The following is a 21,127-nucleotide window of genomic DNA, read 5'->3' as shown; positions in this document are numbered from 1 at the left end:
GTAAATTATTCCATTCTTACTCTAAAGTTCCACCTTTTATCTTCAAAACAGTTACTGTTTTCTCGGTCAAAGTCGTATTTACTGGAGGTGAACCCAAGTAGACTAGAAGAACTGGAAAGTTACTCATTTGTGCCACAATCATTGTTATATTGTGAAACTTATTTTTACAACAGGGTATATGGAAATGTCTTTCGAGTCACCTGTTATTGATGCACAAACTCTGCATCTAGCACTTACCGTAGTCACTCGAATATGTGGTTAATTAAAATTAGAATGACAAATGAGTAATGAAAATGATAAATAAACCCTTCAAATGTTGCCAGCGTCAATTTAATTGGATTACTCTTTGCTAATGTGTTGTGAAGCCCCCCCACTAATTATATATTTTGACCCAGAGCAACACTATCCACTTTATCATTAACGCATTAGTCTTCGGTTCCATCTGGGGACTGAGTCTAGGATTTTTCAAGCCTCATTTTAATTTAATGAGTACATAATGGTGATTTGAATGTTGATATTTCTCCATAATGCTTTGAAATTTGCATGAATTATGCAAATTTTGACAACGAAGACATTTTTAATTTTGCAAATGAAGGGTGCAACTGTCTGTAAAAGTCAATTAGAAGTGAATTATTAGCAGTAATGTTTATTTTATCAGACTTAAAGTCTCATGTCAGATTTCCTTTTTAGTTCTATACTGATGGAAATTTCATGGGGGTCACTGAGGTAGTAACCAAAGAAGTTTTCAACTCTTCATGTTTTGCATTGCCTTCTAGTGCATTATTTATGACAATTTAGTTGTATTAAGAGAAATGTGTCTGATCTAAATAATCACATAGTAAAATTGGGTTTCAGCTCATGCCGAGTAATACATTATTTGAATAATGTCACATTATTTAAATGACCACACCTCCGAGACAATATGTTTAAGAAATACATTTAATAAATATTTTAACTTACCCTCATCAAGGGCAGACCTGTATATTTAGTCAATGAAAAGCTTTGAAAAATATTACTTTGATCATATCTGACTATGATGCAATTAAATCTCATATAATATCTTTTATACATACCGTTTTTAATTTGGTTTGGTTACTGTAAACCATTTGCAGGTTTTAGGTAGATAGAAAAATCAACATCATCTCATAATGTCAAGGATGGACATCTCTGAGAATCAAAGAAATGTGTCACAGTACAGATACACCACCATATGATATTCCCAATTTTTCTTCCTTTGAATACAGAAACAGTGAGGATCCCAATAAAATTGGCCCTTAGTAATATCAGTCAGGTGTTAGCTTGAAGAGAAACCTCTTAATATGTCTTGGTTAATTGGCACCTGAAAATGGTATTACCATCATCGTCTTGTTTTTTTATAGTGCATGCTAGATACTGCACACATCAATGTCTCTGGCTTCCCTTTAAAAAGACAGGTTTACAATACATAACAGCTCTCTGAAATTAAAAAAATAGTTGTAATTGACAATACCAAAAAACACTGTGCTGTTCCCTACCTCATATACTGCTGAAATTTGCACATGCTGTGGTAACACTACTGCAACCCTGAGCCCTGGCTAATCACCGAAGACCTTCCCACTGCAACTTCCTATGGCGCGGTCGCCCGCTCCTATCCTTCGCCATGTTAAGGCAAGGATTGTGCTTGTTGCTTTGCAAGTGATTCCAGTATTTCATGAGTTCGTTGGGCTGGAACTGGTGAGAGGTGATCAGGTGACTGTATTTGCAGCTGGAGTACGACACTCTCCAGTGGTTGAAGAGAAACTCGTTTGGTGGTGGCACTGGGTCGATCCGCAGTTTGGCCAGGCAGATTCCCACATACACATCCTCGAGATGAAGGCGACGGATACTCAATGAGGCATTGTAGATTTTCGCAGCCATGTCCCCCGAGAATACATAGCCTGTCCCGGAGCAAAAGATAGGGTACCTCTCGCTGGAATACAGCTCTGGTGGCATGTACCACTTACTGTCCTTGTTGCGGTTGGGAGCATAGCCTCTCATTAGGTAGCCTGTGAAGTAATTCAGTCGAGGTGCCGTGTTTGGCTTTAGCAGCTTTTGGATGAGATATTCTGTGTTGACAAACATGTCACTGTCCGTCTTCATGACATAACGGGCGTGCGGGCAATAGCGAGCAACCCAGCTCATGCCCATCAGCGTCTTGATGGTAAGGTTGTAATAGGTGTCCAAGAAGTCCTGCTGGATGATGTCACGGTACTGCAAGCTCTCCTCGTCAATGGAGCTCTGAGAATACGCTTTAGGTATCCTTCCCAGCAGAAAGAGCCGCACGAACCCGTAACCCATGGCCACGCTCTCGTTGCCCCAGGTCTGTCTGATGGCGTTCCTTGCCTCCAACTGCCTTGGCTCTGCAGCAATTAGCAAAACCAGGAAGGGACTGCTTTCGTTGCACTTGTAGGGCTCATTAAGCAGCCAGTGATAAGGCTGGGCTGCCAGACGGCCTCCCACTCCCATTTCCCTGTGCAAGCTCTTGGTGTTGCTGTTGGTGTTTGAGTTGTTGCTGCTCGGCGATATCTCCAGTCCCACAATCCCCCGGGCAGTAATCTCAGCCTGGTGAGAACTCAAATTGAAGTTAACAGACGGTTTGGGGAGCACATAAGTATTGTCCTTCCAGAGGCTACGTAGTGAGCTTTGGTTTCCCTTCGCACGCTCCTTGTGGGGGCGCAAACCCCGCATGGTGTAGACCAAAGGGTTGTCTCGCAACCAACTCCGGCCCTGCAGCAAATCCTGGTGGCAGTAGATGAGAAACAGGGCGAAGATTGAGGCCAGCGAGAGAAGGCCTGCTACATGTGTGCGGAAGAGTGACCGCTTGACATTCCAGGTCATCTTGATGGGGCAGCAGTGTCGCCGACGCCACTGCATGATGTAGAGTGGGGCTGCTTAGCAAAGCGCAGCGGTCACAACCAATCACATCAAACATGTGTTGCAAACAGCCTGAGGGTTATCTGAGCTGGCAGATGGGTGTGTTCAGGGCCGCAGGTGGACCTACGAGGGGGATGACAAACTGTTCATGAGAGTTGCAGGGATGCGATTCTCTGACCCTCTCCAGTGGCAGACGGTCATGCTTTGGGGCAGTTTCCTTCTGAAGGACGACTGCTTCCTCCGACTGATGTCTCTGTGATCTAAGAACGAGAAGAGAAAAACAATGAATAATACTGGGTGGTGTCGCATGGATAATGTACAATGGATGGCAGAAGATCTTAAATTACATTTATGAGCCGTACACTGCTACAGTAGTAGTAATTTTGGCATTCATTTCATTATTTCATAATTCATTTGTGATTTTCATAACAAACAAGGTTTTTGACAGCACACAACCTTCTCTCTACAGCAGCATCGTAATGATTTTTCAGACTCCTACATTTGCTGTGCATGGCAACACTGTGGGGGAGATTGCTAACAGGGGTCTCTGCATATCATGAGCTAACTTTTACTGCCCTGCATGAGAGTTTAAATTGCAGGTTTGCACAACATGGCATTCAGTGTGAACACTGCTGTCTCAGAGGCCCTCGAAGCCACCACCCCACCCAGCTGCACTCTAACAGCCAGAGAGGGAAGTATCCGTCAAAATGAATTTTCAGGCTCCAGCAAGCAATGTTGCAGGAGACGCAGCCAGAAGCTGCGAGTGATAACAGCCCTCACCCCTTATTCACCCTCCACCTTAAACTTATCAACACTGCACCAGAGGGATAGGCCTCCCTGCTAGCAATTTCCTCTCTTAACCATTGCTTTCTCACACCGGGGGTTATTAGATTCTAGAACCTCTGCCCAGTAATGGTGAACAAAAATAGAAGAAAATTATTACAAAGGCAAAGCAGAGGTCGTGATTTAGAAAGTCATGTTTTGTTCGGAATCATTTTCAGAGCTATGTTTAAATGTTCTTTCTATTTTCGAGTTATATTATAATTACATGTATAGTTACGTAGCATTACATTTACCTCAGGCATTTAGTGGCGACAGCCGGTTAGTTCACTAGAGAAATTAACTCTAGAGCGAAGCATTTTGTATATGCACTTATAACAGTTAGTCCACTGGAGGCAAGTTGTAGAACCCAAGTGCAGTTTATTTCCCAAACATGATCAAACAAAAAAACAAAGGCATGGCATGAAACTCAAAACAGAGGTTACAGTGAAACAATACTTGACAAGGACAAGTGGCAAACATGAGGGCTTAAATACACACAAGACTAATGAGAAGACAAGGGACACCTGTGCACAATGAAACAACGTACCAATGACAACATGACTATTATTTTATTAGATTGTTTAAAAACAGCCGATGATCAGTGGCGATTATATCCTGTCAATCAAAAGGGTGCTGCAAAACATGTCCGACTGCAACTGACACTGCGTGTGAAGAAAATTTCTCGTGTTGAATTTAGGGCAAGTTAATGCGACAATAACGCATTAACAGCTAAAAACAAATACATAAAAGCAGGATCTATTTGACCCTCTGAATCAGCCGTAGTTTAAGTTATGGTTTTTCCCTGTACTAAACCTTATTTGTAGCGCCTCTCATCAAATAATCGCAAATAGCTCTAGGGTTGTCGCGATAACCGCTATATTGTAATACCGCGTTATTGACAAGCCAACCGCAGAGGAAGGAAAGCAACCGCGGAAACCGCAGTGTTAACTTTTTTTTCTAATTGTGCATTGAATGTTAAATAAATTAATAATGAATACAAGAGTGTTACGAGTGTCGTTTTCCCACCAACTGTTTGTATCCGGTGTTTTGTTGATATTTTCAGGCGCTCTTGTCCCAAAACCTAATGTAACGTCGCCAGTTTGGGAAAATTTCGGCTTTCAACCGAATGAAAAGGGCGAGCCAGCAAATTAAGATGAGCCAATATGCAAAATTTGGGGCAAAAAGGTCCCTGTGACACACGGCAATGCATCGAATTTGAGGTCTCATCTCGCTAACTGTCATCCAGCCATCGAAGCGCATGAAACCTACTTTTCAGAGACTGCGGTGCCGAAAATGTACAACACGGTAAAGACATCGATCAAAAGCGAGCTTATGAATGTCGACTACTTCTCTGCCACAACTGATATGTGGTCAAGTGTCAATATGACTCCTTATATGAGTCTAACGGTTCTTTATCTGAGCATGGACTGGACTCACGTTGCCTCGAAACAGTGTTTGCGCCCGAGAACCACACGTCCGACAATATTTCGGAATCATGCATTTGAAGAGAGGTCCCTGGATGAAAAGAAGCTGGCCTGTATCACTACAGACAACGGGGCCAACATCGTGGCAGAAGTGAAAAAGTTGAACTGGCCGTGGCTGAACTGCTTTGGTCACAATTTAAATTTGGCAGTGACAAACGCAATGACAAGCATCAAGAACCGCACAGCCTGAGCAATGGGCCTGTGTCACACATTGGTCAGTACATTCTTACAGAGCTGGTTGAAGAGAAGAGATCTGGCGAAAGCACAAGAGGAACTTCAAATCCCTCAGCATGACCTCATACTGATAAGTTATGAAATATAGAGCTGGTAAGTCCCGCCCCTTCCGCTAACCCAACTGGACCTCTAGGTTGAAAAATAATCAATGCAAGTGAATGTGAGAAAATAATTATTTTCTGGTCCCGTTTGAATTTTGCCATGAATGTGAACATATGTTGTCTGTGAATTTTTTATATAATTTTTCGTGTTAAGAATGCTACAATTTAGCGGGTAGAAGTTTGATACGGTTACTTTGTGGACTACAACTCTAGTTTTTACATCAGACGGGAATCTGAAGAAAGAACAGCCCATTTGGTTTGAATGGTGACATTTGGGTACAAAACACACAGACATCTCGATCTGTCTCCATAGATTATTGCAGCATTAGCACCGTGATTTGACAAGTGGAGGGAAAATGTGTTATGGGGTGACGTCACATAGGCGACATGTAGTCTTTCTTTCGTTATGTCTTTTCCACAACTGCTAGCCAAAGAATCATACAATATACTGTCAAACTCGTAACATGAAAAATTATATAAAAAATTCACAGACAACTTATGTTCACATTCATGGCACAATTCAAACGGGACCAGAAAATAATTATTTTCTCACATTCACTTGCATTGACGATTTTTCAACCGAGAGGTCCACTTGGGATTTTACGGATGGGCGGGACTTACCAGCTCTATAAGCTTTCTGACAACTTACTGATCATGTTATTAGGCCTTTATAGGCAATAAATAAGAATGAAATAATATGAATGAAACAATAAAAATTAAACAAAATACAGTTACAAGCCTACTTGTCTGTTGCTGAATTAAATGTATTTTTTGTTTAAAAATAAATATTTTAAAACGAAAATTATTTCAAAGGGTAGGATATATATATATATAAATTATATATATAAGGCTAATTTCAGATTAATTTAAAGGGTAGCTCTCGCCAAAATGCAACCTAGGGTCTTTTTGTTAATCTACCCGAGGCAAACTTTTGTTTAAAAGCATAATTAGAATGGAAACGCCACTTTTAAGTTTGACCGTATTTTAGTTTTCGGTCAAATTGCCTTTTGAATGGGAGTGCATGGGGCACTACTATGATAGCATCAAAAATCGCTATTTTTAAAACACTAAGAAGGCTCGACACAACATGAAACTTTGCTCGAAGTATCACCAGGGGAATGAAACAATCTTTCCTTTTAGTAAACCAAATTATCACTATCGGACGATATTATCGATATTAATCAACTATCAGTATCAGCTGAGAAATTTAGTATCGGTGCATCTCTAATTATATTTCAAAATTGAATTGGAGAAGGAAAATTAACTTTATAATTAGATTTTGTAGGTAATGCAAAACCTGCCATATGTGCAATTTGCTTTTTTTTTTTTTTTTTTGCATTGTTTATTATATAATTAATTATAATTTAATTTATTTAAACACAGAGGCGCATTTGTTAAAAAAAAAACAGTTTAATAAAAAAAATAAGATAAAAGTAATTGTGTTTCGTTTTCTCCCCCCTGCAGTACCGAACCCGTACTGAACTGTGATGTAAAAACCGAGGTATACGTACCGAACCATCATGTTTGTGTACCGTTACACCCCTAATTAGTAGTGTTTATGTAACGTTTATTTGTAAAAAAAAAAAAAAAATGAAAATAAAAAACCTTGCAAATTAGGGTTTTGAACTGGTTTACACATAGTAACAGGGTTGTAGAAATGCGCAAACATCATATACGATAAACCAAATCTCAGATGGCCTGAGGTTGACGACCAACATTTTTTTATTGTCTCTTCTCACTGATTTATTATTGAAAAATATAAATAAATTCCAGGCCGTTTTGTACCCTATTTGTGGAGAGTTCCATAGGCTACCATTGCACCTACCTACCTACCTACCTACCACCTAAATGTTTGTCTCCCTGTTTTGTTGCAACAACTGGATCAGAGGATGATAACCTTTTCAACCAAATGTGCTCGCCCAGCGTGGGCAATTACAGTTAGATGGAAAGAGGCTAAGCCTGGCTTTACTTTAAAGGTTAACACACTTCAGAACAGAGCGAATGAAATGCTCCAAAGGTTTCTTTTGTCATCCATTTGATATCCTGTAATGAGAGCCTCACTAGAGAACGCTACGTACTGCACCCACTTGGTGCTAGGTGTTTTGTTTTTTTTCTTGTCAAGCTAACAGATGCTTGTTTTGAGGAACAAGAGAATAAATAAATAGTTGTGTATTTGCTAACGACAGAGATGAAGTCTTAAAATCAGCTGCTTTAATTTCAGTTTTCATTTCAAACAGTTACGTAAATTAAGAGCATGATGTGGCCACAGCGGTCAGCAATTAGAAGAGCAACATGAGACTATTAGACTTCTAATAGGAAACACCTGCAAACAAAGAAATTATGATGGAGATCAGCATAACTTGGCAATCAGTGTACCCTATAATAATAAATGCAGGAGCTTTTTAACGCTCAGCTCCCACAGGGTTTTGCTTAGGATTTTTCAAAACCATTTCTCATAACCAATGCATTGTTGACATTTTTCTATTGGCTATCCATGTAAATGTTGGTTTCAGTGTGATAAGTGACAGGTAGCATATAGCATGCCTTTCTAAATAGGATTCACATTTGCAATGACATCCATTTGTGAGCCCGATATTGTGAATAATTTGCATTGCATATTAATGTTTTTCTACAGTAATATGTTTAGTGTTGTTAAACAAACATATTGCCTTGTCGTAAAACTACTATGTCAAAGCTAATGGAAAAACTGATAAAAACCCTCCCGAAATTCTGAATGGCATTAAACAAATAATAAATTGAGGGGAATAAATGCAATGTACAATCACAACAAATGCGCACCAGATTCAATAAATCTCCATATGCACTAGTGATTCTCCCTGGAGAAAATATTAATTTGACATTGAGAGTGTCCCATGTGAAAACACTTATCATGAGTTCTGCATTTGCACGGTCACTGTTCATATCTTTAACGGCTGTGTTTATTTATACAACATCTGACACCACATTTGAATGTTTTCTTAAACTATTCTGGGACATAGTCATTTTAAATATAATTCCATCCATTGCTCAAATGCCAGGGTCTTTATAAACCTCGTTCAGAAGTTTGCGAATGTTCCTTTGAAATGTGAATTTAATGAATCGCACATTGTGAGGATGAAGCTGAAAGCATTTTATTCTCAGAGCATCTGTCATCTAACTTGGACTGGAATGAATACCATCCCCCCCCAAATTCTGCTAAAAGAGAACTGTGGCCAAATTAAACACACACACACACACATTATTGCAGAATAATCTGTACAAGATACTTGGAGCATGCCAGCATACATATTGGCCCTTGCATACTTCAGCAGGTTGTTTCAATTGTTTTTATGTCATATGGCTTATATGACTAATGTGACGTCTCATCTCCCATGAGAGCAAATAGGTTTGTTGATTCACGCACATTACTGTCACAATCTGCCATAGTCCCTGCAATGAACAATGTTGCAGTGCTTTTAATGAACTGTAACATTTTTTAATGCATTCATATAATTAAAAGACCTTACTTTAGTTTTTTTTTTTGTTCTCAAGGTTTTAATGACATCTCACCAAGCAGCTGTGGCGTTTCCATACTTTACCAGCTGGTACCATAGCAGTCACATTGAATGCAATTTTTTTAATATATTATTGGTTAAACTACGATCAAATTAATAGCCAAGTGTGTTTGTATTTTAGTGTGTGTGACTTCTGTAGACAGTGCTCAAGCATTTGAATCAAGTTTTCTGCAATGTCCTTTAATAACATCCATTCTGTTTACACAACTTAGTGAACTATTTACTGGTCCCTTTTCTTCCTCGGTATGCATTATGGTGTTTATAATTAAGATAGTTACTCTTAAAGGGTAATTAGACTTAGAAAAAACAACATTATATTGCGATATCTATATATTTGGAGACCTACCTCACTCTGTGACAAAGTGGAAAGATGCGCGCGCCGTCTGTCGACCCGCACCACGCGCCATCATTCCCTTCAGCCAAAAAAACACAAAAAAAACCCCGACGATAAACCACCTCTTCCCTGTTACTCACAGGAACTTAAGCTCATTCCTTCGTTTTCCATCTTGAATTCGTGGAGAACAACCCCTCCTTCCATCTGTCAGGGGCTATTGTTGTCTGGCACTGTACACATTAGACTTCATCTCCCATGCATTTCTGTGGTACTGTCCCTGAGACCGCTAGTTCTTCGTCCGTTAAATGCGAATTTCTTCACAAATATAAACAGCAGCGGGAGGCGGGAACGGAGAATTTATATAAAAAAAGAACTTCAACGGTCATACTCTACGTCGCGCGTTTGCAGTCATTATGAAGAGGTATGTCCGGTGGTGGAGTAACGGGGGAGGCAGCTGATGCACGTGAGCGGGGTGGTTCTTCCTGTCAGAATAACGGCTGCAAGAGGCCTCTCCGACCCCGTGCCTGGTGTAACGGAACACGACCCCGAAGTGCAGGAGAAAACAGCAAAGCCTGTCCTCTTCTTCTCCAAATGATGTGTGGGGTGGGAAGGGATAGAGGGAGGGAAAGCAGGACTGACTGACTGAGCCCCTGCGACGTCACTGCCTACTTAGAGGAGAATCCCACGTGATCCATTTAGAATCACTCCCACTCCCCCACACATTCTTCCTCCTCGGTGGAAGAATGGATTTAACTCGCCAAGGGGCCACGGTTTGGCTGGTTAGCTTCAACAGTTAGCCCCTGCTGGTAGATGTCGTAACTACACTATCATGGGGCAATAATGATCCGTCTCCATTGACGACCATTCAAAACTAGCCGGAATCATTTTATATTGCTATTCATAAAATTTCTAATATTATAGTAACGTTAAGTGTCTACCAGTGACAACGGGGTTTTTTGGGCTTTAAAATGTGGACTTTCATTTGTCATTCCTCTCACGGGATTCCAACATATTTTGACCAACGATTTTTGTTTTGTTTACAATTAACGTTACTTTTCAAACCGTCCGTGATTACTATAAAATCCTTGGTCCCACTTTATACTTATAGGAAGTGTCTTTAACTAGGCTATATTATGTATTATTTTCATAATTTGATACAATGCGCTTATTCTGTAGCTACATATATTGTACTTATATTATAAAAAAATATCTGCATGTAATTACAGCTGTAGTTTATTTGTTATTACTAAACTTAACCACACAAGGAAATCCGTCCCTAACCTAAACAGCTAAAGTGTTTTGCAATACAACATGAACACATGTTTTGATGCAATTTCTTACCAACAACAGGCTATATTTTGGAGCTTATCAATACTATGATGATTTATATTCCCATTTTGTTTCAGGCATTGCACAGGCACCAATTTCACGTACGGCTCATAGTGTGGTGCAGGTATGTGCAGTTAGCATTTCAGCACTTTCGGTTCCGCTTGTGGTTAAATGGTCGAAATAAGGTCTGAAATGAACTCAAAGTCAAGTGAAGGGGGTGGATTGGAATCCACTGCTGCTTCAATGTATATGTACTAATGAGTGATTATAATCAAGGTATTAATCAATATTTTTCCTTCTAAATATCAAATGAGTTGAATTACTTCTCTGGAGATTTTACTTTGTTATAGAAGTTAACAGTGTGATTACTGAAATGTTATTTTCATGTATTCTTTATAATGTCAGTATTTGATATCTGAATGCAGTAACAGTGCTTGCTCATTTAGCCCGGCTTCCAGAAATGAAATAGGGACTTGTTTTGTGTTTGAGAAAGGTCTTCAACGTGTTAAAACATATAGGGGTCATTGAAGTCTATAGTTTAAGGGACCATTTCTCAGTTAAAGCCTATATTTTCCATTTAGACTAAAGTTTCCTATCCTTGAGAAAAATAACTTGTTATCTTGATGTTTTGAGACGAGACTCCTGTTTATAGTTAGAGCCTGGCCAAATCCAACCTTGGAAAAGCTGTGTCGTTGTGTGTGTTAGTCTTCTTGGTTACAGGTTAAGGAACCACTGGCATTGTTGTTCAGGACTAGCGTCGACTAATGAAAATCGGCCAGCTCGAGGGGCGGCACCAAGCATGCATTTTAAAAACTCACTGCACGCAACTGGATAACACTACGACCAATCATAACAATAAACCCCATACGCTTAGCTACCAGCGGAGCTAACTGGTAGATTAGACTTACCATATCTGGTCGGCAAAACACCAAAAACGTCCTTCTTGCAAAGGAAGGATTCGAGCGGCGTCTTCTGTTCCTGTTTTAGATAAAAAGCCAAGTCTAACTCGTTCATTGTAGCGGCCAAAGCCGTTTCAAACAACTGGTATTCATCCATAGGCATCTTGCAATGTTTACTAATGACTTCGACGTCACACGCTGTCGTCATCTGTTTAGCTCGCCTCTAGCCCGCCTATATCAGATAACCCGATGTGATTGGTGCAGCTCAGATCGAGGGGCATATTTAATGAGCATTGTTACTCGACACCAGAGTAACTCGCTGAGCAAATTCTACTTGTGCTCTCGCGAGAACTCTGGTTTACCAGGGTAGTTCGGGACACGCTGGCACCCAGCAACCCTGGAAGGTCACGACGTGCCTAACTTCTGGGTCCGAGTGTCAGCTGCATCATCTATGGAGATATGCTTCAGTTTATCTGTATATGTGTGGGAAATTACTATGTTTATATATTTCTTAGCCAATGAGAATCATTCAACCTGTAAGCAATGACGTAGCTTAGACCTTGGAAATGGTATAACTGCTGTGATCTTTGTAACTGTAAGCGGGGCGGCCTACGAACTCCTGTGTGAGTCTTGAAGCTGACTTCTGCTGATGAAACTGCAAACTATCTTCAATAAAACCTTTCTTTAATTTTGTATAATTCTGACTCCGGGTCTTCTTTCAAACATCTGGTCCTTGGGTCCTAAACGGTTAACCCCTAACACAAGACACTTCCACATTTTATTCTACGACATAAAATACATCAGTATTACCCCACTCTTGATATTTTTGAAGCTGTTACGTGTCTTGAAAAAGGCGGTTGCTAAAATAGTTTTTGACTAAAATAAATAATAATTAACAAATGGTTTAAAATTGGAACAACGTGGGCCAACTTCTCTGTGTGACAACTAGCCCCAATCCTATCCCATCCCATTGTCTATAAGCCTGTAACACATTTCACATTTTCTAAGGTGTCTAATTTCACCCTTTTCTAATGATCCAATCCAGGGGGAAATACACTAAAAGCTGACTTGCCCTGTGTCAGCACTGGCAGCAGACTGTTGTGAATACCACGCAAGGTATCACTGTGGTTTCAGAGCCTTAGTGAGACTGAATAATTAATAGAAGCTTTCTCGTTGACAGAAGTGCTTTGGGAGCCATTAGCTCAGGTACCTGACCAGCGTGAGCATATTAGTCAGAAAGAGGTGATTCTGGACAGATTGATTTTCCCACAAACTGATTGATCAGAACCCTGCGTGTTAATAACGTGATATATTTAGGGTGAGATTTCCTAATATTAAGTACCAAAAGGCAAAAAAAGAGCATAACTGACTTTGAATCACTAAAAGTCAGTTTGCTTATATACCTAAAATGCTGCACTCTAAACAATAAACACAAACTGAGGTATTGAACTTTTATCTTGAGCAATACAGCATTCCTTGGCACACAGTGTATTGTTCCAGTTCGGATTTCTTTCCATTCGCATGGGTTGTGTTCTCCAGCTCTGTTCCAAACCTAATGAGCTGCCTCACTGCCTGGCTACTTTTTAAGGCAGCATCCTAACGGAAATGAAAATTGGCTTTCTTAACGCGTGTTCTTGGTGTTATTGTGAACAATTAACTGTTCCATGCGTTTGTAATGCGTAATCAAAATATAATAACTTGCTCTTCCTCTGATACAGCACACAAATAGCACTCTGCATGGGAGACGCGACTCACATTGTGAGTTTCAAATGGCATCAATTTCTATGCAGGGCACTTGGAAGGAATAATAATTGTGTTAGCTATATAGCATCTTTCCAAACAGAAGTGCTTAAAAGTCTACCACTGGTGTGTTGCCACTAAATTGTATCTTATTTGATCCATGGCAGATAATTGGCATTCAAGGTACATTTCTGTTTCCATGTGTGTTCCCTGGAATTGAACTCATGCCCTTGGCATAGCTGGCGCCATGCTAAGTTAAGCTACTGTTCTAAAATAAACCTACTTCAAAAAAGACCTTTAGAAATGAAAGCTTTTATAGGGTTCAACGGATGGACACATCACTCCCAAGCATGCTAAAAAGTTTTAACAGCTCTCACTGTGATAGATAAAGATTTCAGTGGGAATAGGGCATAGTTCTGAACCCACTGTTGATTCCAGTTTGAGGTTAACATGTTGTTAACATTTTTATCTACTTAAGAATAGAGTGCTGCAGGGAGGCCAAAACCTCAAGCCAAAAAAAAAAAAAAAAAAAAACAGTTAGCATTTTAGCACTTGTGGTTCCATCGTCCCAAAGCCAATGGGTTTTTTGAATGAGTTTTTGATTAAATGCCTGAAATAAGGTCTGTGGTGAACATAAGTTTCATTGTAAATAATATCACAAGATATTATAAGTAATGCTCCATTATGATTTTCTAAAGCTTTTACTTGTCTTGTAAAATGCGGTTGCTAACAAGCTAAATAGAACTACAGAAATAGTCAGGGACATTAAACATCATCATTGTGAACAGGTTAATTCAAACTCATTAGTCCGCTTTCACAGCCTCGTTGTTCTTATAATCACGCTCTTGCAAACTATTATAACTCTAACTTTCAGGGAAAATTAATAAAAAATAAAAAAAAGTTGGAAAGAGTTGTTGGAAGCTTATTGTTGGTGACGTTGAAGTCATACGACCGTGGTGTAGTTCGTTTAGCATTTTACTTCTGGCTATTGTATTTAGGCTTCAAAATGCATAAAAGTTGTAAGAATCATAACATTTTGTTGGTCAAATTGCAGTGTAATGCAGTGGGAAAATCCGGTTGCGTTTTTGTCAAAGCAACCTTGGTGATTCCGGGTTGGCCTAAAAAAAAAGTCATAACTGCAGAACTTTATTGAATAAAATCAGTGGCGTTGCAGTGTACTGAGATTTACCGGGGGCCACATTGAATAAAATAGAAGTAAATTTATAATTAACACTGACATTCTATTTATAATTGGCATGACATTTCTCTCACCTGATTGCAATGCATTCTGGGATTGCCTTTATCACAGATACATGTGATTCCTTTTGAAACATCCTTGTGGTAGCTTAAAATACTTCCTCCTTATTGTCAGCCCATTAAGTTTTGGAATAGAGCAAATAAATCAGATTATCAACATTTCTGAGAGACAGAACCATTAAAAACACATAACAGACTCCCAATGGACTGCTGAAGGTCAGAAAATGTTTCCGTAGGTACCAGTGAACTGATATTTCTGATAATGTTTAACCTTTGCAGGAAACAAAATGTCTGTGGTTAATAAAGTCACGGCCAAATAGGTTAAACATGTAGAAAACACACGGCTCACTGAGCTCACTGAGAGGATACTGAGAGACTAAAGTTCTGATTTCTATTCTTCTGGCACGATCATTTTATTGGCAAATATGTCACCTCTTACAGGTTGCACTCAATCAGCATTACATGTCTTTTTTTCAAATGTATCCACTAGTGAGAATAGAATAGAATAGAATAGAATAGAATAAAATTCTTTAATATCATTGTACAGGGTACAACGAAATAAGACGACATTTATCCCGATGCTAAAGGGATACTCCACTTTTTTTGGAAATAGGCTCATTTTTCAACTCCCGAATCCATTAAGCTGATCTCCGGGTCTGGCGGTACCACTTTTAGCATAGCTTAGCATAGATCATTGAATCGGACAAGACCATTAGCATCTCTCTCAAAAAAATTACCAAAGAGTTTAGGGGCCCTATCTTGCACCCAGCGCAATTGACTTTGTACACCGATGCATGTATCATTCCTATTTTGACTTTTCCCTCCTCAGACGCACGTCGGTAAGTTAGGAAATACACTTGCGCTCCCCAGGGCGGTTCAGCCCAAAGAGGAGGCGTGTTCCGGCGCAAACGTTCCTTCATGCTATTTTGCAGGTTTAGAAAACAATTGCGCCACTAACCAGGAAAAAAATGTTTAAAGTCAGTGGCACGTTGCGCATGTTATTCATATGCTATTTTAAGGGCGCATGCTTGGCCATAATCAATGTAGCGTGTGCACAACGCGCACTTTGATTCTCTCATCTACACAGAAGCAGCAGTTTTCATTTTTGCAAATCATACATTATTAGATAGATAGATAGATAGATAGATAGATAGATAGATAGACAATTTATTATAAAAGCATACATCTAGCTTACACATTTACCCAAATTATCATACGCCTGTTTAACCGAAGTTAATTTGGGTGGGTTTCTCCATCCCCAATGTCCCTGACGAGAACGTCTGTCTCCTCGGCTGTGAACCGCTCCTGGCGCGCGCCTGGCAAATCCGCCGTTATAATAGGAATCCGCTTTAGAACAAGCATGCCTGCTCTTAAAGGGAATGTGAGATGTCGCTCTGATTGGTTTATTTCACATTACGCCCAAACCACACCTATGAATAATGAAGCTACTTCAGACCAACCCCTTTTAGATTTGCGCCGGGCGCAAGAGGCATTTATCCCGCCGGGAAAATAGCAACAGCGCCGAGACCCGCCCACAAAGTTACTTGCGCTTTGCGCTTGACACTTGCGTTTCAGATCGTTAAAATAGGGCCCTAGATATTTTTCCTATTTAAAAACTTGACTCTTCTGTAGTTACATCGTGTACTAAGACCGATAGAAAATGAAAATTTTCTAGGCTGATATGGCTAGGAGCTATACTCTCATTCCTGCGTAATAATCAAGAAACTTTGCTGCCGTACCATGAGTCCAGCAGGCGTAATGATATAACGCAGCGCCTGAAAATAGTCCCCAGCTCTGTAACTTCCAACGTGACCGGGACTAAGTTTGTCTAACCTATTAGACCTATTTCCAGGCACTGCGTCATATCATTACGCCTGCTGCACCCATGGTATGGCAGCAAGGTTTCTTGATTATTACACAGGAATGAGAGTATAGTTCCTAGCCATATCAGCCTAGAAAATCGCAACTTTACATTTTCCGTCGGTCTTAGTAGACTACACGATGTAACTACAGAAGAGTCAAGTTTTAAATAGGAAAAATATCGAAACTCTTTGGTCATTTTTTTGAGAGAGATGCTAATGGTCTTGTCCGATTCAATGATCTATGCTAAGCTATGCTAAAAGTGGTACCGCCAGACCCGGTGATCGGCTGAATGGATTCGAAAACGGTAAAACTCAACTGTTTAACTCTGGGGGAGTTGTAAAATGAGCCTATTTCCAAAAAAAGTGGAGTATCCCTTTAACAAACAAATACATAGAATCTAAAAACAAGAATGTTATATCAATATGGTGTTTCTCATCCCCCGGGGTGTGAGGGGTCTCTTAGAATGATGTCAGATCTGGTGAGGCAGCGAGAACTGAAGATGTCCTGCAGGGAGCACAGAGTGCAGCCGATGATCCTTTGGGCGGTGTTAATGACCCTCTGGAGCAAAGATGTCAAGTAACGAAGTACAAACACTTCATTACCTTAGGCTACTTAAGAAGAAATTTTGGGTATCTATACTTTACTGGAGTAATTCTTTTTCAGCTGACTTTTTACTTCTACTCCTTACATTTTCACGCAATTATCTGTACTTTCTACTCCTTACATAGCATCGTTACTCCATTTAGGCTTGTTTTCATTCCGGATTCATCGTTGGTGCTGACGTCACCGACGAGCGCGCACTTTGAGCCAATCAGCGATCAGCAGGCAGACGCGATTTCGCTCGATAAGTTGGTATTCATCATATGATCGCTAATGCCAAAGTGACATAGGCCTACTATACAGTACGTTGTTTCTACAGTAAAGAGTGAGATAGTGAGCAACTCTAAAAAACGTACACATGTGGTGGGAGATGACTCGATGGTGAATATAACTCTGAGAGGAGAGAGCACAGTTGAATGACTTGAAATCGAATATAAGAAGACTCCTGTCCATGGTCATGTGCACACTAGCCTAACCAGACATCTGCATCTTTTACACCGTCCAGACTGCACTCTACTTGTCTCTGACAGCTGCTGAAAAAGGTTTGAATCAACCATGAATCAGTTTTGACTGCTATTCATCGTTATGTTCTGCAATGTGTGACCTACTTCTGAGGGTTAAAGTCATCGGTTCATTTGTTGATTGCCGTTTTGACAGTGTCCACCTGGACATTTTAGTCATATTTGCTAATTCTCATTAATTAATGCCCTGTTTTAAGGAGATAAAAATGGTGCTTATCAACCTTGAATGACATGGTAATAAAATGATATCACATTTTTTTGGGACGGGTTTTGGTGAGCTTTTGGGCTGGAAATCAACGTCCCAATCTGGCAACATTGTTGCACTTACAGGCAACTAGTCATCATATCTTGATCATATCTCAGTAGTACACATATATGGTTCTTTAATACATTTGCATTGTACTAAAATGCTTTAATTTTCAATGGGCATATATGCGGCTGAAATAGGTAGCCTAGTGCATCCCAAAATTTTCAACATTAACATTTTAATATAACATTATAGTCATTATGGCCTTTAGAAAAATGTTTTTTTGAGGAGATGGGGTAGTGCACTATAGGCCCCTGTGGCGCGGCCTAAGATTTTGACCTTAATGGCATTTTTTTTTACTTACATTACTTTTACTTTTATACTTTAAGTAGTTTTGAAATCAGTACTTTTACACTTTTACTTGAGTAAAAAGCTTGAGTTGATACTTCAATTTCTACAGAAGTCTTTTTAAACCCTAGTATCTATACTTCTACTAGAGTAATGAATGTGAATACTTTTGACACCTCTGCTCTGGAGGGCCCTCTGGAGCAGCTGGCATACCAGGTGGATATGCAGTTGGCCAGTACGCTTCAAATGGAGAAGCAGTAGAAGGACACCAGCAGCTTCTCCTCCAGATGTTTTTTTTTCTGAGGATTCTTAGGAAGTGGAGTCACTGCTGGGCCTTCTTGACCATGTGGTGGGTATTGGTGGTCCAAGAGAAGTCCTCTGTGATGTGTGTACCTAGGAACTTGAAGACAGGAACCCTTTTCACACATTCCCCATTAATGTGGAGTGGTTCCGTGTCTGCCCTTTTCCTACGTATGTCAATGATTAATTCCTTTGTCTTGGATGTGTTCAAGATGAGGTTATTGTCCTTGCACCACTCAACCATTCCGCGGACCTCCTCCCGATAGGCCGACTCGTCTCGACATCCACATCAACCACGGTTGTGTCGTCCGCATACTTAATTATGGCTCAGTTTTAATTAAGCTCAGTTTTCACAGGACTAAAAACGCTGTCTCAGTGTGGATGGAAAGCCAAAATGTAGACAAAAAGAATGAATCTGGATTAGTGTAGATGTAACCTTTAGCGGTCTTGCGCATATAGCGCTCTGAAAATGAGGCGCTCAAGTTAAAAACACCCTGTGGTGGTTTGTGGTTTGACCCGGAACAACCTACAAGCCTTGTCATTTCAGAGATACTCTGACCCACTTGCCTTGCCATGTCAATTTGGCCTTTGTTAAAGTCGCTCAGATCTTTATTCCTGCTCATTTCTCCTGCATCCAACACATTGATTATGATCTTCCCAGACCTTGATAAGTGGCCTTGGTAGGAGATGATCAATGATATTTACTTCACCTGTGACTGGCCATAATGTTTTGGCTCATCAGTGTATTTTTAAGGGTCATAGGAAAAGTTAAACGTAACAGCGGCACATATTCATGTATGTAGACTACGATGATGGCACCTATTGAATCGTAGGCTACGACGCAAGTTAGTATATAGAAGAATAAAACGTCATCAGCATGCGCTACTTGTAAACACATTGTGGCAATTGTGGTTTTTAATGTGAACTGAAAAAAAGAGGAGGAAGCGAAAGAGGAGAATATGGACGCGGTTAGGGCTTGGGAAAAGAGAGCAACTTGGCATGCAAATTTTGCTAATGGAGCTTGAGGTAGCCTAAGCAGTTTTAAGTTTTAGCGGCATGTATCGTCGATTAATACGCCATTTCATGCTGCATTTTTATTGGCTAGTCAGTAGACGTATAGGTCGTAGCAGCAAACACACTGTGAAATGATAATGCAAAGTGACACTGAGGTATTTGAACCTATCTTATTGTACGACGTAGGACCACCGTTTAGGAGCCACGACCACAGAAATCGACACGATCGGTCATCTTTCATCTGAGACAGCCAAAAATCCTACAATGTGTACCGGGCATTGAGCAGGTATCTTTCTCTTGATCCTAGCTAGCTAGCGGCGTAACCAGTAGTGCTGTGGGTGCCGTAGGATTTCGGACTTGCTGCACAATGCTTTTCCAAGCTTTACGGTCCATGCCGATATACCTTGCTTGATTGAGGTCGATACGGTGGTTCCTTGTATCCTATACTTGCCTCACCTATGTTTTCTTTGGTGCCACTGGCTGGACTTTCCATTGGAAAGGTTGTGTTCTCCAGAGGAATCGGTATTGTAATCTGATATCAGTCATTCTGCAGACGTAGTCAAACTATTACAACCGCCATTGCTGTGTCTGTTCCTCTATCATCGGTTGTCAGCTTGCATCACTGGCAAATTACTTCATTCCGGATTTGATCAAAGTGATACTCGTAGTATCTTTCGCAGGCATCGCAACTGAAACACCTTGAGCTTGTTCAGGAAGTTTGAACGTTTTATTTTATTTTATGGGATTTCACTGGTTTATTGGTTGATTGGTCAATTCACTGATTGCCCATGTCAGGTCTGATTATTCATCATGTTGATATAAAAGTTGTTGATATTTGTTGTTGATGAATCGAAAAAAAAAAAAAAATATGTTTCTTGCTTTTATCATTCGCTTATGTTTTATCATTAATCATTTGCATGTATATCATTTGAAATGGATGTTTAATTTTTTTCTTTTATACGATTTTATGCCTTAAATGTAGCTGACTGACTTAGGTTCGATGCACTATACTATGAAAAGAGGAACTTAGCTCTGTTCCGAAAAGCAACTGTATAATAGAGAGATCAATTTCTGTAGGACAGTCTATCCTTTGGAATCAGACATTGCTCCTTCGCAACCTGTCTTTTCAAAGAGAGATCTCTCAACCAACTTTAATTATCTTTAGGCTAAGAATATTATACTCGTCTTAATTATATTTTACTTAGATATATTAGAAGTGATTTTAACTGTTCATTTTATGTTTCATTTTTAATCCTGATTATGGATGAATTCATTTTACCTTTCATTTATTATTTGATTGTCTGCTGTTAAATAAGTAAAATTTGACTTTGATCTCCTGCCTGCATCAGTTGTTTTATTTTCCTGATGAAGATGAAGAGAATTAACCTTGCAATTAACAATTGTGATGCTGTTTTACAAATGTCCTTGGAGAATAATCATGGGAAATGTTGAGCTAATGTACACTTTTTTCCAGTACATATTACAAATGCGTATCTACTCATTGCCTGTATACTCATCTTGTGGGCGGACGTGTGTACACGAGCATTTTCAGTGCCCAAAATATCATGACATCTGACACACACTTGTC

At 39.8% G+C, this 21,127-nt stretch overlaps 1 protein-coding gene across 3 annotated transcripts; it reads right to left on the bottom strand.

Annotated features, from left to right (window-relative positions):
- Positions 1–923: 923 nt before the first annotated feature.
- b3galt2 (UDP-Gal:betaGlcNAc beta 1,3-galactosyltransferase, polypeptide 2) lies at positions 924–10,149 on the bottom strand. Of its 3 annotated transcripts, none has more exons than XM_082139881.1 (2): positions 9,434–10,149; positions 924–3,152 (listed from the first exon to the last, which is right to left on the bottom strand). In XM_082139881.1, exon 2 carries the CDS (start codon positions 2,890–2,892, stop codon positions 1,579–1,581), a length of 1,314 nt encoding a protein of 437 aa, XP_081996007.1. In that variant the 5' UTR covers positions 2,893–3,152; positions 9,434–10,149; the 3' UTR covers positions 924–1,578. The 3 variants fall into 3 exon arrangements, with proteins under 3 accessions (XP_081996007.1, XP_081996008.1, XP_081996009.1); XM_082139882.1 differs by having other exon boundaries at positions 9,562–10,149; XM_082139883.1 differs by lacking the exon at positions 9,434–10,149 and adding an exon at positions 3,969–5,516.
- Positions 10,150–21,127: the final 10,978 nt, after the last annotated feature.

The sequence above is a fragment of the Leuciscus leuciscus genome, assembly GCF_965113295.1.
Source record: "Leuciscus leuciscus genome assembly, chromosome: 15".
NCBI lineage: Eukaryota > Metazoa > Chordata > Actinopteri > Cypriniformes > Leuciscidae > Leuciscus > Leuciscus leuciscus.
This window is presented reverse-complemented; position numbering and strand designations above follow the sequence as displayed.